At 32.9% G+C, this 26853-nt stretch overlaps 3 protein-coding genes and 1 pseudogene across 7 annotated transcripts; 1 reads left to right on the forward strand and 3 right to left on the reverse strand.

Moving 5' to 3' along the window:
• Positions 1-653: 653 nt before the first annotated feature.
• Positions 654-2618, reverse strand: LOC129890070 (BTB/POZ domain-containing protein At5g41330). Its single transcript, XM_055965592.1, has one exon. It carries the CDS (start codon positions 2337-2339, stop codon positions 948-950), a length of 1392 nt encoding a protein of 463 aa, XP_055821567.1. The 5' UTR covers positions 2340-2618; the 3' UTR covers positions 654-947.
• Positions 2619-3678: 1060 nt separating this feature from the next.
• On the reverse strand, positions 3679-8338 carry LOC129890071 (uncharacterized protein At1g76660). The gene is made up of 2 exons (XM_055965593.1): positions 8073-8338; positions 3679-5454 (listed from the first exon to the last, which is right to left on the reverse strand). Exons 1-2 carry the CDS (start codon positions 8184-8186, stop codon positions 4237-4239), a joined length of 1332 nt encoding a protein of 443 aa, XP_055821568.1. The 5' UTR covers positions 8187-8338; the 3' UTR covers positions 3679-4236.
• Positions 8339-15033: 6695 nt separating this feature from the next.
• LOC129890800 (uncharacterized) lies at positions 15034-16662 on the forward strand (annotated as a pseudogene).
• Positions 16663-18147: 1485 nt separating this feature from the next.
• LOC129890068 (puromycin-sensitive aminopeptidase) lies at positions 18148-26393 on the reverse strand. Of its 5 annotated transcripts, none has more exons than XM_055965585.1 (34): positions 26217-26393; positions 25570-25674; positions 25034-25111; positions 24854-24898; positions 24625-24765; positions 24464-24539; positions 24159-24235; positions 23929-24042; positions 23758-23832; positions 23564-23671; positions 23259-23471; positions 23105-23166; positions 22954-22981; positions 22777-22863; positions 22642-22667; positions 22271-22334; positions 22106-22186; positions 21913-21960; positions 21773-21791; positions 21628-21632; positions 21503-21514; positions 21268-21324; positions 21059-21168; positions 20894-20974; positions 20626-20809; positions 20308-20456; positions 20081-20219; positions 19848-19994; positions 19655-19736; positions 19398-19570; positions 19132-19242; positions 18858-18974; positions 18488-18559; positions 18148-18384 (listed from the first exon to the last, which is right to left on the reverse strand). In XM_055965585.1, the coding sequence occupies exons 2-34, from the start codon at positions 25645-25647 to the stop codon at positions 18304-18306; spliced, it is 2940 nt and encodes a 979-aa protein (XP_055821560.1). In that variant the 5' UTR covers positions 25648-25674; positions 26217-26393; the 3' UTR covers positions 18148-18303. The 5 variants fall into 5 exon arrangements, with proteins under 5 accessions (XP_055821560.1, XP_055821561.1, XP_055821558.1 ...); XM_055965586.1 differs by having other exon boundaries at positions 24857-24898; positions 25570-25677; XM_055965583.1 differs by having other exon boundaries at positions 25570-25677.
• Between the last annotated feature and the right edge of the window lie 460 nt (positions 26394-26853).

Raw genomic sequence — 26853 nt, forward strand, 5'->3', positions numbered from 1 at the left:
AATGGATTAGAAATTTAGAGGTAATTGGTGTTTAACTTTTGTATAATACAACTTTATGTATACATACATTGCAGGAAATGGATTAGAAATTTAGAGGTAATTGGTGTTCAATTTAAAGGATTTTGGGTTCTGGTAAAATAAATTGATGTTTTATTACTACCTGAGAAATCAAAGTAGATGTAAAAACAATCAATGTTTTATCAGCTTTAGTGCTTGCATTTCTGTTAGTAACTATTTTAAAGTTATGTTGTTGAACAAGCCTTGATAGGACTAAAGAATATATAAAATTAGTGAGATATCTTTTACATGTGTAGACAGGACTTCTGATCTTAAAAAAAATAAAGTGTATGTATTGTGTCTACAACAAGAAAATGGAGACAATACTATACTGTAGAAGTCTCAGGTTCGAGTCTTGAGAATGGAGAAATTTCTGTTAGGGAACGTTTTCCCCTTTAATGAAATCTACGCAGCACAAATCAATATAAGAGGTTCACAAAAGTGTAAATCCAAATGATTTAGTAATTCTAGCAAGCTTCTGGAAAATCAAAAGTGCTCGTTTATCGTAGAGAATTGAGGTGTTTGACCAAACTACTAAACGAAAATCACCAATGAACTATCATCCAGTCATATGTCTACAATAACATGAAAACAAATAGTAGCAAATTAAAGTTTGATATTCCACTCTCTTAAATATACATACAATTTGTGCAATGAACTAAAGAAAGTATTTACAGATAAATTAATAATAATGAACAAGAATCAGAGTAAGATGGTCACTCGCAAAAACTTCCAGCTAATCTGCTCGTAGTCTTCATAAGAGTCCGACTCATAGTGATCATTTATCACAGAATGACACTGGTTATCAAATGACTGAACAACCAGGAGCAATTTGTACGTGTTGGATCCTCCAGAAGCAGTGAGCATTTTTGAAGAATCTGACACAGAACTTAGAATCCCCTTACTGAACTCTGCCAAACTTCAACAAATTGCTGATCTTTCCTTGTAACAAACATTTTGTTACCTCCAAAGCTGAAATGAGTTATCTTATTTCCACAACTATCTTTTGCTCTCCCCATTGAGTTCTTCCTAAAGACTCTCTCTTTAATAGAAGAACCAATCAAAACCTCAGACCACAACTCCAAATTTCCACCTTTACTACAAAAAACTTGATTCCCATGACTCTCAATTTTACTCCCTAAACCTTCTTTCTTACCATTTGTTACTTTTCTTTGATCACTAAGACAAGTCCAAGGATTTTCCTTACCAATATTCCTCAAATCCGAAATGAAAACTTCGCCTGAATGCACACCAACTTTCAGAATAGCTGAAAGATCATCCGAAACTGTGCAATCAGCGAAACAATCAACATTTTCCTTGATCTCCCACACCGCGTTGCCTGACCTTAAGTCCCAAAATCTAATGTTCCCTCTAACACCAGAAGGTCCACTATGTGAACCAGCAGCCATCAACAAGTTATGACTAGAAATCCAACTAAGTTTAGTTGCTGGAATTGCTGAATCCAATTCAGCACCAAAGATTTCATAATGACCAATCTCGGAAACAGGTCTAAAACCATCGTTACTCAAATCGTATATCATAATGCAGTTTGAGTTTCTCCTAGATGATTCGAAACTCGTAAACAAGAAGTCTTTTGAAGCACCAATTGCTTGTACTGTTGAACCAGACTTAGTCACATTTTCCCAATTCAAAGTTTCCTTAACATACCCTTTACTAACATCAATAATTTGTAATCCTGAAAAGTCAGTAGCACCAGCAGCAACAACATTTGGTGATAAAGACAACATAGAATCAATTCCAGCAAATTGTGTTAAAATGGTTGATTTTCTCTTTAACGACCAATCAAATGAAGTGATTTTACAACCATGAGCTACCTGAACTGACCCTAGTTGAGTTGTTGAGATAGCAGTAGGTGAATCTCTACCACTCAAAGGCAAAATCAAAGATTTTTCAAGATCAAAAGGCTCAAACTGAGAAGGGTTAGATTGGGAATTCAACAAAAGTTGCTCAACACCATAGTACTGAGATTCAAAAACCAAATCTTGAAAATCAAAAGTTTTGGCTTTTGAAGGGAGATTACCAGTTCTTAAAAGGGAAAGCAAGATTGAAAACATTTCTGGATCTCTGTCGATGAATGGAATGGAACCATCAAGATTTGAAATTTCAGAAAGAATTGATTTTGAACCTGATTGCTTTAGGGTCTGTTTGGTGGTTTGAAAAAGCTGACCACCTACATCAATGGTGACAATATTTGAAGATGAATCAATGGAGTTTCTTGAAAAACCAGAGCAAAGAGGATGAGATCCAGCAAAAGGTGGCATCTTTAATAATCCAAGAATGGTGCTTTGGGAATTCTTGAAATTCAATGTAAAGACTCAATTTTTATTTTTATCTTGGAGATTTTGTGATTTGGGTAACTTAAGAAAATGGTGTTTCAAGCTTTTGGGAATTCTTGAAATTCAATGTAAAGAGTCAATTTTTTAATATTTTTTTTCTTTGGATATTTTATGATTTTGGGTAAATTCAACAATGGGGTTTCAATATATATAGAGAGAGGGGGAAAGACTTGATTTTCAAGAAAAATGAAAGTTGGGATCTTTGAATTCAAAAGCAGCAACTTGTATTAATTATTATTGGAAGCTTCTTGGTTGGATGAATGAGTAATTGGTTAGAAAAATATGGGAAATTTGAAATATTAAAAAATTATGAAATTGCTAAAAGAGGGGCTCTAGAAAGGAAAAAATGACCTGAAAGTCATAGAGACTAAAGTTGGTCAAAACTGGCTTTTTTGTTTCTAGGATTTATTTTTTAGTTGTTTGACTTTTATTGCACGATGGTTAATATAGCAACCCAACATAGACCACATTTTGTTTTTTAAAGATTTTTTTTTGGGTGAGTGGAAATGGAACAAAAAGGGAACAATGAAAAGAGGATTATTTAACAATATTTGGAATATTTGAATAAGGCTTCTAAATTGATGTATCTTCCACTAAACTAAAAAAACTAAATGTAAACAATTAAAACAAAAACATGGAAAATGTGGATACTAATATTGTGGTTGTTAATTCAAAAGGGTAACTGAGTTGGTGTAGAAAAAATATTTCATAAAGAAAATTACAGATCAAATTCCGCCAAGTCTTTTCTCAATCGGTTGAGTTTGGTGCAACGAGCGTGATACGGGTGCTACGAAATGTCCTCACTTGATCTTTCTCAATTGAGTTTGTCATACCGGACTTGTTTAATACGTTTATATTTCCAATATAATTTGCAAGTTATTGTATAGAAAAGAGATTATCCAGTGCATACCTAAAAAATGGTGACTTCTATTATTAATCCAATACAATATCAACCCTAAAATGAAACTTTAATTTAATGCTAAATCTTTGGGATTAGGTACTCCACCCCTATAATTTGGCCAACACATGTTAATTACTCCCAATTGAAAGTTATGAGTAACTAATATTCATTAGTAGCCTATATCTTGGGGACCAAACAGTATTAGCGGCGCCCACTCTAGTCAAGCCTCCAAATTTTAATGCACTCATTTACTACCACTAGATGATATTGGCAACTACATATCCCTTTCTTGTAATTTCTGAAATTTGTTTTCATATAAAGTTTTTGGAGAAAAGAGAATATTCAACTAGTAAACAGCAATGGTCAAAATAAGAACAACAAGTACGCCTCAATCCCATAAGGTGCCATCAACCAAGACATCTCACGTAGGTGCTTTACGGATGATATTGTCTTTTCAGATTCTTACATTCCATGTCGCTCTATTCAAACTCCTCAGTTCATTATTGCAAAAATCAAACTTGTAACAAACAAAATGAACATTATCGTCTACATTGTTTTTAACAAATTATTTATGTTATTACACATAGAAGAGCTAGAAAGCAGAAAAAGTAGAGACTATTAGTTAAATGTAAAAACTCACTGGGGGAGAGCAAAACTAGTTTTATCAAATGGTAATTCCTAAAATACATCCCTATCTATCTTATCCTAGGTTCAGGAAGTGCCCTAAAAAAAACAGCCTTCGTTCGTATCAATTCCTATATCAGTTCTGCTGCACATATCATTTCCCTTCAACACCTCGTCGCCCTTGCACATTTTGATATCAAGAGTTTCCGGTATTTGCTGCTGGTTGTATTGAAGTTTAGGGCAGCTGAACAGCATCTTATTAGTATGGTGTGGATTTACTACAGGGATGCAAACCAGTTATCTGACACCGGGCTGCATCATAGGGAAGATCCAGTTATTGCAGGGTTCTTTTCCGAGAACCTTCTCATTGGCCCACCAGTCAGAACCGATAGTAGCTTTATCAGGATATCCTCCATCCAAATTGTTAAAGTTAAATTCCTTCGAGGATCCAAGAGTGATGGATCTGTGCTTCTGCTGCCTCTGTCCATCCTCTCCGTCAGTAGATGATCCCTCACGTATTTCGCTGGAAGGCTCATGTCCATTGTGCTCGTGTCCATTTGACATTTCAGCCAGGTTTTCCTGTCTTCTAGTGCTACAATCTGCATCCTGGAGAGACACTGATCCAGTTCTCATCATCATAGTTGGCTTCTTTTCCACACACCTCACAACATCTTCTGCAGTTATCTCGAAAGAAACTCTATGATCAAACACTGTTAGATCATTTTTCCATCCATTAAAGGGCTTTGGAAGACGATGAACACCAGAGTTCTGATAATTGAGAAGGAAATTATCATGATATTTGGGGTTTACTGCCTCAGGGGTCAAAGTCCCAGATCCTTGCCGAGATCCCCATTCGTGAGGGGCTATTTTCTCCAGGTTCAGGAACTGAGGGCGTCCAGGAGTAAACTCACGGTCAAGAAAAGGAGATGAGGTTCCAGATACAGAGATGGCTGACCCAGGCGAGATCAAATTGCTGACTGGACTCCCTGGTTGAAGTTGGTATGACTGAAATTCATACTGGGCAAAAGGATATCTGTGACCAGCAGCAACATTTTGGTAGTTGGGGTCAAGAAGCTTAGCAAATGGTACCTCAGGTGATGAGGGTGTAGTCAAGTGGACTGACTCAGGAGGAGGGGTGAATGGAGCAGTAGATGGTTCAGTAGTGAATGTAGAGAATACAGGTGGAGAGACCAGTTGAGGTTCATGAGCGTATGGCCCAATAGCAAAAATTGAGGCGGGTCCACTGGGAGAATATGTAGACATAGAAAGGCATTTTGAGTCAACTGGTGAATGCGTTGCTGAAGGAGGTTCTGATGGCAAGAAAGATGCAGGAGATGAGGGAGGTGCAATGAAGGGAAGCAGTATAGAAGGAGCTTGACTTGAAGTATTAGAAGTAGGTCTATCTTCCCCAGAGGGTGTTGTTTCTGGAATAAAAACTGCGTGTCCAATTCGTTTTGTCTGTTTCTGAGAGCCAAAACACCAATACATGCTCCAGCAGCTTCCCCATCTTCGTTTCTGTTAAACCAATTTAAAGTGCAAGAGATGATGAGAACTTCTCATAAAATGAACAACAAAATCCCAGTTTAAGTTCAAAGCATTATCAAGATGCTAACGCACAAAGCAAGTTTCTTCAGAATAAGACCCGAGAGCAGAGAGGACAGGGAATTAGAGAAAATAAAACGATCTTGTTTCTAAATTCTGTCTTAAAATAAGTATGTGTGCAATTTAATTGTTTCTTATAATCAAGCAGTCAAGGGAATAAAAGCAAATAATAGACACAAGCAACCTTGGAGGTGTTAGCCATATAATTGAACAGTGAAAGAATATTGGAGGACAGATGATCTAGTCCAGAGTAATGTTCAGAGAGCTGAGACAAATTATTTTAACCTTGTTCAGGAATAAAAACACTTGTGTTTGCAAATGTCACAGGAGTGTCAATCAAAATGAAGAGGATGAAGGAAGAATTCCCTGGTGGTCTTCTACCATGCATCCTTTACGTAAAAGATTCAATTCTCACCCACCTCCTCCCAATTCTTTTCCCCTTTCCCCTACCCAATATATTAAGAAAAAGAAGAGGGGGAGGGGGGTGGGGACTCTGGTAAAGTATCATGCACATTCTAACATGATAAGATCAATCATAAATGTATTATAACATTTGAGAAGATTCTGAACATCAGAAAATATTTAAGAGAATCCAAATAGAACAACGAAGAAGAAGGAGGCACCAGAAAGCGAACTAACAAATATTTGTACAATTTCTCCAGAACTGATTGGAGAGCAACATTTCAATCCCCATCTGTTTCAAGCAGAGGTCATTTACGGAAGTGCCTGACATGCTTTGGCCTCTTCACTTGGCCTAGGAGGTACTACTAAATCGCTCTTTGACTTTGACTGAAACAGCAAACCGGCTTTCACTTTCAGCCTCATTTAGTGAAGATCTAGAGTTGATTTATTGAATTAATCGGAAGAGTTTGGATATCACAAAAGGTACACATTTAGCCTTTGGAACATATTTAGATGTGTGAATGAAGCAATTAATGGTATCATTAGAACAGTCAATAGTACGGATCCGAGAACAAAAGCAGTGGGCACTCTGAACTGACGGCTAAAATTCAGGATCTTTTTCGATAAGATAAAATAATTTTTACTATAACAATAATACCAAGAAGGTACTGATTATGTATAATGAGTCTGGGTTTGACTCCTTCCAGTGTAGTGAGTCCAAAAGATCCACAATGTTTTCTAATTCATTTACAACACTCTTTCTGCATCAAAAGCATAAATCACATAAGCATCTATAATTTACATGAGAAATGTCTTCTTTTTCCTTCAAAGGTAGAAATTAATGTTTGTTATATTAGATGGTAAATGAGTTAACCAAATTCATTATTGGAACAATATGATATCTGCATCTGTTGAATCTGGAACTTTTGAAATCTTATTTGCAAACTTGAAAACGACAAATAACTCAACCCTCTGAAATGTATAACTGAGTCTTGCATTACTGCATCACTTTAAGAAAGAAAGAATAACTTCTAATAACGCTTTTGGCTAGATAGCATTTGGGAAAAACATTAAGAAAATCACTCCAGTTAGACATGGCTGCAGATGCTTATGGATAAGAAGGAAAGTGGCACCACCTCAAAAGTGACATATTTCTAGATTTTGGATTGATTAAGAAAAGAAAGAAAGCAAATGATTTATGTAGTACATCACTATCTTTACTAGAACTCTTGTTTCTCACACCAGCGAGTAGCCTCTTCCAGTTCATTGGAAGAGGTTAAAAACATCCATTGCTTTATCTCCTTGTCAATTTCTTCCTCACTTCAGACGTAATTCAAGCATTTGCAACCATGTCTCTTCGAGTCTCTCCTCTCTCACTCACATGGTCAAACAAGTCCTACGTACACTCGTTGACAGCACACGTATCATGAGCAGTGAAGCATATTATTCAACTTCCTGGCAATTACCTGACTTACCATCACACCAATTTCCAACAGGGCGCAAAGATTACTAACACAAAATTTCTCAATGATAACACTAACTTCCTCAAAATGTTCTACTATTTTCTATACAAGATGAAAAAGTGCAGATTTATCCCAAATTCAGACAGTGGCGACCGCATTCATAACAATTACAATCTCACACCAGGATGATACCAAGCAATTTCCAATCCAAAGATCAATATGCAACATCACACTTTGTTAAATGTAACACACATCTCAGTTCTTAATGCAAGGAACAAAAACTATACCAAAGTTCCGTGATCTATGAATCTCACTTGCAATTCTAGCTAAAAGTTTCAATTAAAGTCAACTCTGAGCTCAAAAATATTAATCACGATCTACAAATTCCACGAAAGGAAAAAAAAAACTTTAACCAGATTCAAATCAAAATTAAACACCAAACGATCTACATGTTCCACAAAGAAAAAAAACTACAACCAGATTCAAATCGAAGACACTCCAAAATAAAGCAGCTATAGCCGGATTTAGATCAAAGTAAAACAGATAAAAAAAAATCAAATTCCTAAAAAAATGTAACTAGATTCAAATCGAAATATGACACAAAACGATCTATATATTCCAAAAAAACAAAAATTTAACCAAAATCAAATCGAAATGAATTTTTACCCGAACCGAAGCTTGAGGAACACGATTTTCAACCGAAGCGATTGCATTTGCAGCAGCGTTTATAGTCTCCAAAGTGCTATCAACTCCTCTCTGCTCTCCGTTCACTCTATTCATCTTCTCCTCGATTTTACACAACGAATCACCTAAAATAAATCTCTCCACAGCTCAATAGCATCGCCGGAATACACTTTTCCGCTCGAAAATCACGAACTTTTCCGGTAACCGATCAAATTTGGAGAAGAAGAAATCAATAACTATAATATATAGTTCTCTCTCTATATATATATATATACAAAAATTATTTCTATATGGTGGCTTTGGAGGTCAAACACGGCAATGACTTGAGTGATTTTTCTTATAATGGGGTTATTATTATTGGTAAAAGGTAATTAAAAGGTACTTTCTTAAAGGTTAATTTTTAATTAATCATTTTTATTAAGGATTGTGAAATTACGATAATGGGCTTCTTTTTGGGAATTGAATAGGGGCATGATGAATTGGGTGGTGTTTCACCTGAATTTTGCTAGCCACATTTAATGTAATTTCAATTTTTTCCTTAAAAAAATACACTTTCAATATTTATTTTAAGATTTTGGTATTCATTCTTAATTAGAGGAGTAATTACTAGTAGTTGTATATGGTTTGATTCATTTATTAATAATAATAGAGTTGAATGAGATAATATATTTTAATTTATTTTAAAAAAAAATTCTTTGTTACACTCCGTTTGAACTGACAGTATACGAAAATAATCTTATCTTATCGAGATATGTATACATCTTATCATTTACAGATTCTGCATATAAATTCACACCGGATATTATTGTTGTTGTTATTGTAAAAAACTTATTCTCAATTGATTTATTAGGGTTAATATAACAAGAATATTATTTTATGTACTATCGAATTATCTTGTTAAATCGATTAAATTACTAATTATTATAGTATGTTTTAGATTTCATGTTTGCGAATGAATTTAGAGTTATATGTATATGTTATATGTATGTCTTCATTTATAAAATGAGGCTATTTTGACTAAAATTAACTATGCCTTGAATTGGTCATACAAAGAATCAAGCTATTAAGAAATGTTTGATCACACAAATTATTTTCGTCAAATCATATTAATTTATCTTAATTGAGTAATACATTAAAATGACAAACTATATTACGTACTCATTAGGATTTGATGCACACACTAATATAAGTCTTTCTTTAACCCTTCCATGTTTCATTTTAGAAGGAACATTTAGCAATTGAGTTCAAAATTTGAATATATTTTTTTGTATCTTATAATTTGAAATGAATGAAATGCATGATATAAATAAATTCCACCTTATAGTTGAATTATATAACCATCACAATTTTGACATGAACTTATTAAATAATGACTCAATCTCATGGGATTCATATGATATTAATAGCAAAAATCCATTTCAACAAAGAAAAAATATTAAACAACAAAAGATAAGTAGAAAATAAAATCATTGATGGTGACAATTCAAGAACTGAAATAAACCCTTGTGGTCAGGCCCTTCCCCGGACCCCGCGCATAGCGGGAGCTTTAGTGCACCGGGCTGCCCTTTTTTTTTTTTGGTATCAATGTGCTTCTAAAATATGCTATTCTTAACTCAAATATATTCCCTTTCCATTTATTTTACTTATTCCTTATATCAAAAGTATAGTTTTTCCATTTCACTTATTCATTTTAATAAATCGAAAGAAAATTTTATTTATTAAATAATTACATAAAACACTAGCTAATAGTTAAATTTAAATTTTAAAGCATAATTTATAAAATTAAACTCTTAATAAATGGGAGAGGTAGAGGGCTAAACCTTTCCTTGTTAATATGAATATTATTTCATAATTGCGTAATTTCTTATTATTTAATATGTGTAATTATTTATTATTTCATTCGATTTACTTCTTACTATTTTATTGTTATTTTTTTCCTGCAAAACGTACATCGAAAGCTTTTCTCTTAAACTAGGAGCCTATTTGAAATGTTTTTCTTGTAAGAAAAAAAATAAAAAAAATATATATTTTATCTTTTTCATATCCCATATGTTATTGTTGTTGATCCACAATATTCGACCATATTATTTGAGGTATGAGGGTAATTTGGTCTTATTAGGACCACAAATTATTGAACAGTAGAAGCTAAATAATAAAGTAGTCTATTATTATAAATTAGTTTAATTTACCGATGATACTTTTTGTTAGGGGGCAATGAGTGCGCACGTGTGCACATCTATTTACTCGATTGGCTTTTTATAATAACTTTATTATGCGCACCCTTCCGCGTAGGTTAGGCCCCACCTTGAAAATTCCTCGCTCTTTTACCCTTTGAATTAACGTGCACGCTTGGCTCATCGTTTTCTGGAAAAAGATTTTTAAGGAGTAATAAAGTTGCTATTATTATTTATTTTACTAAATACTCTTTGTTTATTTATATTTTATTATATGCATTAACGAAAATTATTTATCTTGTATTTGTATATGTGATATGAAGGTATGATTTTATGTGATAATTATTTTTAAATTATTTATTTTTAATAAAGATGAAAAGTAAAGTGAATCAAAGGGGCATTGTTTTCAAAAAAAAAAAAGTGTGGAACTTTCTGGGAAATTATTCAGCGGAGACTGAAATAGCAACTCTTGAAAAATTCATTAAGGAAAAACTTTTTTTCTTTTTTTCTTTTATTTATTGGCTCAATACCCCTAAAAAGAAGCAAAAAAGGGGGGGAAATAGGACAATTGCCTCTATATTTGCTTTTGTAGCACTAATTTTTACTTTTATGTGAGATTAAGGATTTTAAAGTTTTATTTTTTTGTGAGTTGGACTCCGGAAAACCCCTTTGGTCGTAAAAGTTTGGAATTCAATTTCAAGTTGAATTTTCACTTTTTTTTCACTTTAAATTATTCACAAAAAATTAAAAATAACTTCAATTTATATATATGGCAAAATATGACTCCGATTTGCAAATATTATATTTCACTTCGAAAAGTAAAACTATTTTTTTTCAAATTTCACAATAAAATATGGTGAAGCGCCCACTAATATTTTTTTACTTCTTTTTATAAATTTTTGATATTTATTGATTCGACTAATTTAAATTCACAATATATTTTCACCACTTGAATGTGATGTGAAGGAATTTCATCCCTCTCATCACACCCCTGGTTTTGTTTGTTGTCTTACTGACTTACAATTCAATAATTAAGGTTAACACAAAAAGGCAACTATGCAACCCAATGAAGATTTTATCATTTTAAAAGGCTAAAGTTGACACTTGTTACAAAATTAAAAAATAAAGAAATATGACCATAATATTTAAAATCACTAAAAAATCAATACAAAGCAAACACGGAAGGAGGTCTTTTTAATACAATAACAATAAAAATATATTAAATATAATTTCACAGATAGAATTGGAAAAAGATAATATGTACATCAATTTTATCTCAACTATCTTGAGATGAAGAAATAGAGAGTCTGTTCAGGATATGTCTCTCTAATATGAATTAAATGCGTTGTTACTTCACTTGTTGAATCTTTTTGAGAAGCTATTAGAAGTCCTAACCCTAAAATATTTTATTTAAAATGAAAAATAGAAAAACAAGATCCTCTTTGTGATATAATAATGACAATGTTAAAAGACGTTTGGGGATAATAAAGAACCTTTATCAAAACTACAGTTTCACCTTTTCAATCAGATCTTTTCACTATGATTTTACACATAAACTTTTAAAGATTTATAGCTACTTTTCAAGATCATTTCAACTTTTTCCAGGAAAAGCTTCTAGGGGTCATCAATATAGATGTGCTTGAAAGAAGAAGAAAAAAACTTTATTATTTTTGTTTGGAAAATAAATGTTTTCTGATGTAATACTAGCTGTATTTTGATTTTTTTAAAAAATTACATAATAACAATAATTAAAAAAATTATACTATATTTAAGTTTTAGTTGGAACATGGAAATATGCAATATATATGAGGTTATATCAAATCATTTAATCAGAAATTTCAAATTTAAACATTGAATATGAAATTGATTTTAATGAAAAGCGTTTTACTCCATAAATTGATACATATAGGTGTGAATCCAAATTTTCAAAATGAGTATCGAACGAAGAAGTGTAAATCATGAATTATTGTCCAAACCTAGAAATAACAGTTAAATATTATCAGTTAAATATTATTTTAAAAGTATCTATAACTTCCAAAATTTGCTCTCACTCAAAGAAAAGGATATTATATTATTTCGTCCTATGATATAGAAAGAGACAATATAATTATATGTCATCTTTTAATTTAGTCCATATCATGCTAATCATATTATAAACTTCTATCTCATTCACAACTACACGAGGAAAATGAAGTATATAATTCACCAAAATAGTAAATTATTTTTTGTTTTTATTTTTCCTTTTGTCCTCTTCTTTTCAAAGTCAAAAAGAACGTGAAGCGATGATTGAAATATCTCTAATTCAAATTTTAATGATATATAAATATTTTTTTAATAGGCAAGTTAAATATAAATTTATATTAATCGAGCCAACATGTTTTAGAATGATTGTTTTTTTTAAAAAAAAAGGAAGAGGATTATGTCAGTTTAAATTTTTGTTTTATTTTTTCTCATGTATATACAATTAATTAATTTCTCTTCTAATAAGTCATGTATCAGAAGCTAGTTTATTTATATTATTAAGAAGGAAATTAAATAATCAGGAGATATTATAGAAAAGTTGGTGGGGAGGATGAGTATGTAGACCTAAATTTAGGCAACTGATTATGATTTTACCCATTTTATATTCATGCAGACTAAGTAAACCATTTAAAGTGAAATTTTAAATCTTATAGTTCATCCGGTTTAATTTATGTGATATTTTTATTTATTTAAAAGGATTGATATTTTTTATATTTAAAAATATTTTAATTTTTTCAATATTTAGAGAATTTTTTATAATAACATAAATATTATAAGATATTTAAAATTATAAATATCAATTCTTCTATTTAAATATTTTGTTGGTCAAATTTTATCATATCAATTGTAATAGAAGGAATAATTTAGAGTAAAGACAACTGCTACTTGTTCAAAGACAGCTTTTTGTTTCCATTATTATATCAAAATATTTTAAAGCAAAGTTAATAGATATTTATGTTGATAAAATATATATATACCCAATAAAATAATTGATTTGCGAACAAAAAATTTTTTTTTTGCTTTCTATTCTATCTATATGGTAGATTGGAAAGTTAGTGTATAGACTGCGACTCAAAAATAAGAACTTCAAAAAAAGTAACAAATAATTCTTCCGTTTATTTTTACTTATTCACTATTAATTTTGCACAATTTTTAAGAAACTATAAATATAACAATAATTCTATTATATCAACTTTTAAATATAATAAATATAATATTTTAAAAAATATAATAAAAAATAATTACTAATTAATTATAAAAATAAATTAAGAACTAAATGTAAATTATCTCTTTATTTCGTAATTTTCCAAAAAATTTAAATTCACAAAAATATACTGTAACTGTTTAGGATCCTAGATATTTTGTTTCCTAGGATGCCCACTATTTGCAGTTTGCCGTCATTTTGGTGTACCTTTTTTTTATCTCGAAAATTGGTGTTTGATATCTGGAATGAAATTTAATTATATTTGAATTGTGATTGTAGAATTTATTTTGATTTTTTTTTTTATATTTAAAAATTGAATTTGAAATCTTTAATTAAAAATGAAGGCATTGTAATTATTCTATCACAATTCATATATTATTTTGGTAAACTTAAGATAATAATTGAACTTTCTTGTCAAGGAGGAAATTTCTTGTATCATTCTGCAATTACTAGATGTCACTTTCTTTCCTTATTTCTTTACTAACAATTATGACTTATTCAAACTTTAAATAGGCAGTCGACATGTCAATTCCCCCTAGCCTGCATCCTTTGATATTTGATTGGTATTTCAAAGTTCAATTTAAGTAATTTAATAATTGGTACATTAAATTTTGATAATTTGATATCAAATATTGAATCTTGAGAATTTTAACACATTAAATTTCAGTTTAATTTGACAATTTGAATTTCATTTATACTAATTCGATTCTTAATTTCATTCGTTTTAAACTTTTAACTCTTTTTTTTATTATACTGCTTTTATTTCACTTTTAGTCATACTATCACCTAATATTAATGATAATCTGATCTATAGTCAAATTGTTTTTTGAATTTTACTTGGAAATGAGCAATCAACATTTATTAACAAAAATCTTTTGTGGATTATCATAATTAAAAAATTACATTAAATTCATCACCTCTCTATATAATAACATCTTCATAACATTAGCAAAGATGAGATGTGCTCATGTACTTCAACTTTCTTACATCTAATGAATCAGCTTAGTCCTCTATTTAGTGCTCTCATTTCATGTTAATTAATTTGGCTGCTTAAACATTAGTCTTGTGTATATCAACACATTCATACTTATAAATAAGTTTTATTAAATTTAGGTAATATTGATACATCAAAGAATTTTTGGAGGATTTCTATTGGCACTGCCGCTATATTTTCTTCTGAATTATAATGGGGTTCAAGGAGAAATAAAGTTGTCTAAACTAGAAGATTTAGAGATGGAGAAACAATTCAAACTTTTGAACAAATCCATCTTAAAACAATTAAGGTATATCTTTGAAAATCCTTGTGCATATAATTTTGTTGAGTGATTTTGATTTATGATTAGTGTTTGGTTCACAGACTATATATGTAGATATCTATGATTGTGTGGATTTTTATAAACAACTGCATTCGATCATCCTTTACTAAAAAATCATAATTTTCATCCCGAGGTATGTCTTTTGAATGTATATTTTATGTCGTGCCTTTGAAATGCGTATACAATATTGTGAATTGCAATACTTATTTAAGTTTTTAATTGTACAAATGAAACCTACTTTAGCAAAAACAAAGCAAAATGTCGATAAGTCGTCAACTAATTCGTCGTCAATGATGAAGTTAAAAGATAAAGGTTGTCTCCAAGAACTGTTCCAATAAAAAGAATTACAAAAAATGATCTTATCAGACAAAAAAATATGTCACCTCCGGAAGATATTACATATAATGCTCAATTGGTTGTGGTAAGATAATGTAACACCAATTTAATTAATGTTTTGGCTAGAACAATTCACTTACATAAAAAGAATTCATATTGCATATATAATTTTTTGCCTCTATACAGAATAACAACAATAGTGAGCCAAAAGAAATATACATATCTTCACAAGGATATAAGGTACATGAATATGAAAATTCATTTTCTCATTTTCAAGTTCAATTTTATTTTATTTTTGGGTTTTTTTCCACTTTTACATGGTCTTTATTGTTTACCCAAAAAATAAATTAAAAAAAAAACAAGATTTAACGATTTTTAATGAGTTGACAAAAAATCATTTACTACATATAGGTTGCAATAGTTCGAACTGAAAATAATCCATATAACAACTTTGCGGGAGCTGGAATGGTAGCTATTATATGGCTCAATTGGTTTAGAGGATGGTCATCCATACGGATGACTCGGGATCAATCCCCTCAATGCCTTCTGAGTCGACCTTGTCGCATAGGGCTTGCCTAGTGCGGTTTACATTCACTGTATGATTTGCAGGCTATTACACAGTGAGAGTTATCCAGTGCTCACCACAGAGTGCTCACCCGAAAGACAGAGATTGTAGCGGCTGCGGATTATCCTACGATTCCAGCTTTCTAACAAAAAAAAAACTAACTCAATCATCATAAAATCTCTATTTCGAATTCTAGGTGGACCCAACACTCTATGGGGATACCAAAAGTAAGTTTTCTTATAATTTATTTCAACGATTTATATGTCAATTTTGTGGAACTAGTAATTATTTTTGTCGTTTGTTTATGTCAATTTTCATATTTAACTTATATATGATATTTTTATGTATGTTTTGTAGGCCGGTAATAAACAGTGTTTCAATACATTATGTCCTGGTTTTGTTTTAGTGAACACTCAAATACATCTTGATAAGATATACGACCAAGTAACACATCGTGGATTTAAAATTTCATGGGAAGACACAATGTTCATCAGCAGGGTAACTTCTTTCAGTTTATTTCAATAGCACTCAAGAATTAGGATTTGAAATTAAAAAAATATATTAATTTTTATAATATTTTTGAAGGATCTAGTGAATGGAAATTGGTGGCTTCTTAAAAAAAATCACATACCAATTGGTTTTTGGCCTCAATGGATCTTCACTGACTTGGCTAGCTTTGTTACGAATGTTGAATGGGGTAGAGTGGTATATAGTCCTCCAAGTGTATCTGAACCTCCAATAAGCTCAAGCTATTTTCCCATTAAAGACAGAGTTTTATGATGTTTATTGTAGGGGAATTCAACTTTTAAATGTTAAAGGTGAAATTATTGATGTAGATAGAACAACTAGACATGTCGATAATGTTAATCTATACAAGGTTATTGACGTACCACATGCTAGACGTGGAAAGTTTCAATATTCTGTATTCTATGGGGGATCTGGTGGGCTTGCATAAATTCAAGTCTTGTAAATTACTACCTTTATGGTATTTAATTTTTATGCCAAAGAAATATATAAAACTAAGCTCTTTTTCTAGTTATGCATACCTCAAATACATCCACATGTTTACTTTCATTTTTTAATTATTTTGTGTATGTCCACAAAAAAATCACGTTGTCAATATAATTGTGAGCGTGTATAAAATTTAAGATCTTTTATGTTTTAAAATGACATAAAATTCTCTATAGTTTTGAAAAATTGAATTTGATTAGATATTTAATAGTATAATTATGCTGAGAATTAAAGTTATGGAACTTAATCTTTAAAAATATTGAAAATATTAGTAAAACCAATACAATCTCAAGTACGAACAAATAGAAAAATTGAGCTTTCAGGCCCAATGTCACTCCTTTGGTCTGCTTTTGTACTGTTACTTGAGCCTTAGCCCACCCTCCCCCTCCCCCTCCCCCTCTTCCTTTTTTTTTTTTAATTTACATAAATCTCATTGTATTAAAAGTTAATTACTTTATTTTTCTACTATTTTTCAAATTATAAAAATCACGTAAAATTTATGAATTTTGAATACATCACTAGACTTCTGGATACATCAGCAGACATCCGGATACATAGGGGAGGGAAGCATTAGAGAGGTGATAGAGATGTATTAGAGAGGGAATAGGACATTCGGATATATAGGGGAGGGATGTATTAGAGAGGGGAGGGATATATCCGAGATAGAGATAGGGATGTATCAGCAAGAGGGGGGTGATGTATCCGAGAGGGAATTTTTGAAATTTTTTAAATGGTAGAAAATTTTAGAGATTCTGATAAAATAAGATGTGTATTTATGTAATTTTTCTTCAAATGAATTTAAGAATAGAAAGAATCTGTCGTAGCTTGGGTCTAGTTATATAATAGAATTGAAATAGGCCCAAATATTTTAAGCAAATCTACCAAAGACGTTAGATTGACGATTGGCTCAATTGAGAGGGGGAGCATGCTCGAAGTTGAAACCTTTGATTAGAAAGAGCAGTCTCATCTACTATGCCACCTCCTTTGATGGTCCAAAAAGCAATTACATATTTAGCAAAAATCCAAAACTAAACAAATTCTCTTTTTCACCTAAATTAGTTCAATTTTTTAGAAAAAGTTAAAATTAATTAGTGTCTTTTTTTGCTGCTTAAGAAATTAGGGAGTCATTAATGTGCGCAATTGTTCCTTCACTTTTCTTTATTATTTTGTTCCTATATTGGCAAAATACTTGTTTTATTCTTTTGTAAATTTTGCCTAAATTTACATAGTGATTCTTTTCTATTATATTCTATTTCTATTCTTTTAAAAATTATCTGAATGAATACCCAATTTATTCAATGCTAGAATGTATTCAATCGATATATCACGTAAAATAATATATCCAACCGATACATCATGGAGAGAGAATAGAATTTTTTATGATTTTTTCAAAGAAAATTTTAGAGAATATAGTAAAATAAGTGATGCATTTAGGTAATTTTTCCTAAATATTAAATAAAACATCAAGGATTCATTCATAAGAGCTGAATTTTAAACCAAGTTTGTGAACTACTTTTAAATTTTTACTGAAACCATTACATGATTATAGTCTTGAGAAGAAATAGAAGTGTTTGAAAAATTAAAATCAAGCTGCCAAGCTCTTGGATGCAATTTCGAAGACATTCTCCGAGAGTCCGTCAGCAGACAAGATCATCTCCAATTGTTCCTGTTTTAACACAACATATTTCGTTAGTTCCCTCCACTGGAATAGAAGTTGGCCGGAAATTTAAGACATGGATGAATAACGTCTGAAGAAGCAGGCTACTAACCTTAGCGAGACTTTGTCGTGTTTCATCATAACGTTTCCACCTAGAGAACGCTGAAACCATTCGTGAAGCCACCTGCCATCCATTATAAAAAAGAATTAAGACACTCTCATACTACTGGAAAACCGTCCTTTATTTCTAGATCGGATTGACCAAGATGGATCATGAGTGTACAGAAAATCGAAAATGTCAGTAGTTGTGTTCAAGCATTTTGTTTATTTCAAGATACGAGAGTGTTGAGAAAGAGAGGTGCATGTGAACTCGTGAATTACTTTTGAATAAATTAGAAAAATGAATATGTATGAACAATAGTGTCTCGTGATTCATTGGTGAATTGTGTACTAAAAACAATAGAAATAGTAATTTAAGAGACCTGTGGATTTATCTTGTCAAGCTGCACCACTAGTTCTCCCAAGAACTTGTAGCCGGAGCCATCCTTGCTATGGAAGTTGACAGGTGAACCACAAAATCCTCCGATCAACGAATAAACCTGCATTTGTCCGAAATAAAACATCATGTCTTGTAATTGACATAAACTAGAAAGCTATATGTTGCTGTATCCATGTCGGATACCTCCAAAAATGCATCCCTTTTGGAGGATCCTGCAGGAACATAGATAGAAAGACATCCAACTGGAAAGTACATACCTTGTTCGGATTACGCAGGTCAAAGGCTGTATGGTTTAGAAGTTTCTTGACATTCTCAACATTACCAGGCATGTCTGACATAGCTTGAAGTGCAAGCCACTTGTTCACAACCTAAAGAAAAATAGAGTGGGATAAAGATTTTTGTATGCTTGTTGTGCAGGTAAATCAACAATTAGAAGGAAAGAACAGGTCCGATAGACAAGAATTACGGTCAAAAGATGACAACAAGCATATACTGCAGGTATTAGAGAGGCATAGAGATGTACCAAGTAATCATGCTGCCACTTGTTATAGAAGTCAGCCAAAATTTCTTCACGAATTGCAGGTTGCTGATCGATAGCCACTAAAGCTGCAAACTGATCTGTCATGTTCGTGGCGTTTTTGTATTCATTCAAGAGAAGTTCTGTGATTTCTGGGTCTTCAAGCAATCCAAGATAAGCTGTGGACAAAATAGGTCAGAGGAGTTGTAATTTGTCAAATTCTGAAACACACTCTATCTAGAGAGAGAAGAAGAAAAACAGACCAAGAGCAATATTTTTAAGAGCACGCCGTGCCATATTGTTATGATCAAACTCATATGCACCAGAGCTCCTGTTGTTCTCAGCCTGCAAAGTATGTTTCAAGGTTATGTTATTATTTCCATTAAGAATGTTTTCTCGTGAATTGAGAATCAGTATTAAGAAAAGTAACATTTTTAGAGTTTGAGAGGTTATTACAGTGATAAGGAATTCTTGTTTCAATTCAGAAGCCAGTTGCTTCCTGATGAAAGTCCGGACTGCATGAACGGCATCTGGATCAGCAACTGTCATCATGTCCATGATTTCTCCTATACCTGGCAAAGTTATTGCCTTTGCAATGAATTCCTGAAAGGATACAACAGTAATTAGCGAAACATTTTTCTTCCAACATGAAACGACAAACATCTACAAGAAAAGAGGTAGGCGAGCACCTTATCCAAGCTTGAGTCAGTGAGTATGCTTTTGATCCCCTGCAAAAACTGTGGGTTAAGAACCAAAGCCTTATTCTGTTGGAAATCAGCAACCAGGCTGAGCATCAGCTTCCTTGCCAACACTTGTCCCGCCTCCCACCTAAGAGAGAGATCATATTAGTCGTGGATTATTCAAATTTGTGATCAGCTAAAAGATACTGGACGAGAGACTCTTAGAAAATACACACCGGTTAAACTCATCAGAATCATGAGCAAGGAGGAAAAGTAGATCACTATCAGTGAGATCAGACTCAAGCCTGATGGGAGCACTGAAGCCTCGTAATATAGATGGCGTTGGTCTCTCAGATACGTCATTGAACACAAATTCCTCCTCCTTCTGCACCAGTACAAGCAAAAAGTCCTTTATTACATCCTTATTACGTAATAGGAGGAACAAAATGTCGGATAAGCATATCTATTTGATCAAAGTTATCATTCTACTCTGCATATATAGAGTTTAATCAAGTGGAATGGACTACAGTATTACATCAAAGTTCAAGGCTAACCTTCGTTACGCGGAGAACTGTACTGTATACATTTTGACCACTGCTCGCAAAACTCTCCAATTTCCCATCATGATGAATGGAGGATAGAGGCATGTCCTTGCCACTTGAATCTAGAAGACCTACAACAACAGGAATAAACATAGGTTCTTTTGCAGGCTGGCCGGGGGTTGGAGGCACCTCTTGACTGGGAAAACATCAGATGAAATATGTCAGCCTAAACCATAAAGGTTAGCACATCTAAACAAAAATCCATGTTATGTTTTTTTACCTAAACTTGAGGGAGAAAGTGCGCCCTTCAGCATTATAATTTGTTGTAACCTTCACTACAGGTGTCCCAGCTTGTGAGTACCTACAATTATGTTTCATTTAAAAGCTTAATTTTGAGGGGAACCGCGAAATCTAGTTCGACTGGCAGGAAGGAAGAGTCAGCTACCATAACAAGAAATTAGCAAAATCTGCATTGTTGGCATCTCGCATGGCAGCAAAAAAGTCTTCACATGTTACTGCTTGACCATCATGCCTCTTGAAATATAAATCTGTGCCCTGTTGGGGAAAGGGGGTATATCAGATTCTCGAGACTCTCAAGTGCGGTAATCAATTGTCTGTACTACAAAAATAGGCAAGACATTATCTTTTGCTTACTTTTCTGAATCCTTGGCTCCCTAACAAGGTTTTGTACATCCTGACTACTTCAGCCCCCTGATAATGGAAATAGTGATTAAACCCATGGTGAATCAAAACATTCCCTTACACAGGCATACGCATGAAAGGGTTGGAAGCACACATAAGGTCATGGATGTGGTGGGACAGAAAAGGGAGAAAAAAAGAGAGGCACAAAATGCCACAGGAGGAGGGGCAAGAGAGGAAGGGGCATTACCTTCTCATATACCTGCAAAAGAGAAAATGGAACAAAGGAGCAATAGTTAATAAATACCTTGGGAGACTAGAGATACCAGGACATAAAGTTTGAACAATGATAAAACAGAATTATAAGGATCTTACCGTGACTGCATGTTCATGAATGTTCAAAGCCAGACCAGCCGTCACAAACAAACATCAGTAACAAGCAGCAATAAAAATAATCATCAAAAATGGGCTCGAAAGAAATTAAACTCCTCTTCAATGTAGACAATTAACTGAAACTTACCTGTGTAGAAGTTATCCATCTGTCAACATAAAAAGAGAGAAAAAGAAGAATGAGAAAAATTTCCAAGCAGGCGGCTTAAAGAAGGTGGGGCCAGCACTTGCTAAACAAGGATCATCTGTATTCAAAGAGATTATCGATACCTTTATATAAGAATGAGGCCGAACGGGATGAGCCATTGGACCAGCATCCTACAAAATCAGGATAACAGATAGCAAACTTAACTAGTCATCCACAATTCAGTCGCTCATTGTGTAGCCTATTGATTTGGCAATACATGTAAATATAAGAAGCAGGAATATTATAATGACAAGAACTTGAAAGAACTCTTCGAACCTGCGGGAACTGATACATTCGAAGCTTTGAAACATCAGCAATTCTTTTCACAGGACGGCTTCCCAAATCAGACGAAAACTCCTGCATGAATCATTCAAGAACCTTATAAGCTAAGGCTACCGAAAAATTGTTTGTGTACCCATCATCTACAGGAATACATCCAACCTGATCACGGAAAACAGTAAGTCCTTCCTTTAGACTGAGCTGGAACCAGTCACGACATGTAACTCTGCATTGAGCTCAATAGTTAACAGTAGTTTTAAACAACGAGAATACTCCCAAAGTATGCAAAACAAGTACACCGCCTTGCATCCAAGTAAAAAATTTAACTTTACGTCTTCAAGTGTTTTTTGAACTTAACATATGAATTGAACTTTATTTCTCATCAGAAGCAGCAACAATAGAGAGCTACAGTAATTTTTAAAGAAAAGGCTTATAACTCCTGAAAATACAAATAGAAATATAATGTAATATCTAACTACTATTAACCAGATTTTTATTTTCTGTGAGAAGGGAAGACTGGGTTATAGACAAACCTGTTGCCTGTCCAATTGTGGAAGTACTGCAACAAGTACAAGAAATGGTGATTTACTCAGCAATTCAGCATTCAAGAATCAGTATACAAGATAAAGTTCATGAATTTCAATAGCTTATGAAAACATATCACACACCTCATGACCAATCACACCCAATATTGCCGCATAATCAGCATCTGTTGCAGTTTCTGGGGATGCCAGGACAAGCCTGGAATTGAATATCTGTTGAAAACAAAGTCAAATAATTAGATGATAGTTGAGAAAAAGTCATAAATAGAACAATACAATGCAGTAACATCTCAAATATCATACATTCAAGCTCTTGTTTTCCATCGCTCCCCTGGAAATGAAATGAAAAAGCAGTTAGTATCCATAGAAAAAATTAGGAGTGGAGAAACAAAGAGAGGAAAAGATAAATGTCAGAGAATAAAAAATGACAAAGTGAAGAAAACAGAGAACTAACATGTTAAAATCAGGAACAGCAACAATGTTAAAAAGATCCAGGTCATACTCCCGCCCGAAAACCTGTTTGAAAAATTTAACAAAGAAATTGCCATAAGGCCATAAGACAACAAAGATAATTAACTTGATGTTTATCAAAGAAACTAAAATCTCACATCTTCATCCCACTTCATAGCTGCCTTGAGAGAATACATGGCATGTTCCGTCTTGGGCAGATCTTGTGCAGGGGTCCAGATTCTAAGGGAGACCTTACGGCCTGAACAGGTTGTAAATGTGTCATCTCTGCTCTCCAACTGACCAGCAACCAATGCAAAAAGATAACTGGGCTTCTTGAAAGGATCCTCCCAAACAGTAAAATGCTTTCCCCCCTGCAAAAAACAAAATGAGAATAATAATTTGATGAGTTGCATAAGAGTTACAACAAAACTTTCAAAAAATAGTACAGGAAATCCAAATGTACCTCAAGATCGCCTTGCTCTATAAGGTTTCCATTTGACAACAATACAGGGTACAAGGATTTGTCTGCCTCTATGCGACAAGTGTATTTTGCCATAATGTCAGGGCGATCCTAATGTAAAAAATGATAGCCATTAGCAAGCATTTCAAGAAAAAATGATAACATCCTAGAGGCCAAAAAAGAAAAAGAAGGCACACCTGATAGAATGTAATTTTACGGAAACCCTCAGCCTCACATTGGGTACAAAAATTCCCTGATGACTTGTAAAGCCCCTGAAGTAAATATAGATATGCAACCACAGTGTTACTAGAATTTGAAGTGCAAGAAAAAATTACACATAAGACAAAAACCCTGCCCTCCTATTTCACCTCTAAGGATGTGTTCTTCTGAGGATATATCTCTGTCACAATCTCCAAGGTGAATTTGCTACTTGGAGGGGATTTCAGTGTCAGGTAGCGCGAGTCCACGTGGAAATCTTCCTCCTGAAACATATTAAGTGCATCATGTATGAGTAAAAGTAACATCATGTGACATATGTCTATGTAAAAATCAATAGACATCTTCAAACATTCTAGGAGCAAGACTCTGATATAGGTACCTTCAGCGGATTGCCATTGATCTTTACTGATTGCAACTTCAGATCTCGCCCATCAAGGACAAGTGGGGAAGACTGACCTGTTTAAGATAAATTAGCAACACATTGTGAGTTTTGGAATAAATACACCTATCCAAAAGTTTGAGAAACTTCAATCAGACAACAAGTATGTAGCATTTAATTCAAGTATATCAGCCCAGCGAAATGTGAAAGAAAAAAGTGTGTTGCAGATGATTCCTTTCTTCTTCTTTTTTTGAGAAACAAATTACAGATAAAAATAAGAAAAACTGAAGGGGTAAAAGATGTACCTTCAACTCTGGGGTTGACAGCAATCTTGGAGGCAACAATAGTACTTTCCTCATCCAGTGTGAATTTCAGATCCAGCTAAAATAGTAATTTGATTTAGACTCACAAAACTTGGAGAAAATCCAAACCTTCACCTAGATAGAAGAAGAATGAAGGGATATACCGTGTCAAAATAGTAATCAGGTTGTTTGTAATCCTTTAGAAAGATTTCCTTTGGTGCTTCCATCTTGGATTCTTCAACTTCTTTTGGCAGAGGTTCAGTTGCAACTGAACAGACTAATCTCCGGTCAATTCTTCTAGGTTGCTGGGAAACATACAAAACAAATGTCAGCATAGAAAAGCTTTATTGGCAAAATAAGCAAGTAAGTTATAATCTGGACATAATTGCTTACAACCAATGGATAACGCGGGATTTGACACCTCCGCCAATGTGTAACCTAGTTCAAAAAGCAGAATAACTGAATATAAGAAAAGAGAAAAACATGCACTAGACAAAGAAAGACAATGCATTAAAAAACAAAAGCACATAAGCAATGCTTATTGCAGAAGCCAGCCAAGAAATATTCACAAACCTCCGAAGTGAGGTATTGTTTATATCTGCAGATATCCCTCGAGCGCCCAACTGAAGTAACACGGCAACTTGCCTGAAACTACATAGAAAGAAGGGAAAGCAATTCTTAGGTGAAATCAGGTCATTAAAAGCAGCTTACACTAACTATATATACTTCAAGAGACACCATTAGCACATGAAAGAAGCAAGACAAAGAATAAGACACCTAAGGAAAATCTGAAACTCAAACGAATTAAAATAGAAGTGTGGGAGAAAGACTAAAACCAATTATAAGTACTATATAAAGCCAGAATCTAGAAGGATAAGCCTTTCCCAGTGCCAAAGATAGGGATTGATTAAGATTGTGCCACTCTAAATACTTAATTAGGTAACAGCAACATCGATATAGCTGGAAAATATCACTTGTCCAGTTGGTGCAAAACCACATAGTTTATCAGAAGACCTATACCACTACTCGACTCTCACAAAATTTAACACCACTTTCAGTTTTTTCAATTATTTGCTTATAGAATGAACAAAAGGGAGTTGAATAATCACAGGAGCATTGGAGATCAAACCCAAGAGACACGTCTTCGACAAACTCGAACCCTTGCAAGGCAGAATCAACCGAGCCATCGGCAAACCACAATACACCTAAGTAATCTACTGTTAATAATAATAGTTAGGTTCAATCTTCACAGCCAAACCCAGATATAGTTCACTAATCTAACATTCTAAAAATAACTCTTCACAAAATATAAGGCAACCCCAGGTAAAGAAATCCTATAAAGATTCAATCTTAACATAAAATAAGGTAACCCCAGGTGATAAAACCTATAAAGATTCAATCTTCACAACATATAAGCCAACCCCAGGTGAAAAATCCTATAAAGATTCAATCTTTACAAAAAAGCGAACCCCAGATGAAAAATTCTATAAAGATTCAATCTTTACAAATTACAAGGCAACCCCAAGTGGCTTAATTTAGGAAAAGCAAACCAAAAACCACTCAGATCAAGAAAAGACTACTACTACTACTAACTACTAAGCCAAGTGAAACAAGAGAAGCAATGGCTCTTAAAAAGGTTGGGAGATATAAGGATAATCTAAGAATATGGACAAGAAAAAATCAATAGGATGGACATCTAAAATCAGAAAAAAATATATATATATATATTATTCAAAATTTAGTATTAGTGGTATACCTCTATTGATGATTGCAAAAGGGTAGATCAACAAGAACACAAAACTATTCCTGCTATAATCAACAACGCAACCCCAGGTTAAAGATATATTCGTAAAGATGTAGATATTTGTGATTTGTGAAGTGACATGTGCAAAATTACTGAGGAATACACTCTTTTTAACTTGGAGTACCTAGGTATTTTCAGTAAAATTCAGGTTTTCATTTTTTGTTTTTCAAGAAAAAAAGGGTCCCATTTGTTAGCTAATTATAATAGGATTGGGTTATTTCTGCGGTCCATTCGTTTTTTTTCCTTTTTTGCTCTTTTGATATATTTAAAAAAAATTATTTAGGTTTAGAGGAAACATATCAACAACAAAAAATTGGGCTAAAATATAATTGAAAAGTAACGGATATGTATCATTTGGCTATTTGATTTATTAATATGGTCAAAATATACACAACATATACACTGATAGTGTATAACTGTGTATATATAATTTGTACATTTTAAAATTAGTTGATCAAAGTGTTTAAGGCTGTAACTAACCAAAATGTAACTCCATTCAATACAAGATTGACGTGTTGTAGTAATTGGCCTTAAGTACTTACGAAAATACTTTTTGGTACAAGATATATTTATATATCCTATTATTATT

This window comes from Solanum dulcamara, chromosome 5, assembly GCF_947179165.1.
Source record: "Solanum dulcamara chromosome 5, daSolDulc1.2, whole genome shotgun sequence".
In the NCBI taxonomy this organism is placed as follows: domain Eukaryota; kingdom Viridiplantae; phylum Streptophyta; class Magnoliopsida; order Solanales; family Solanaceae; genus Solanum; species Solanum dulcamara.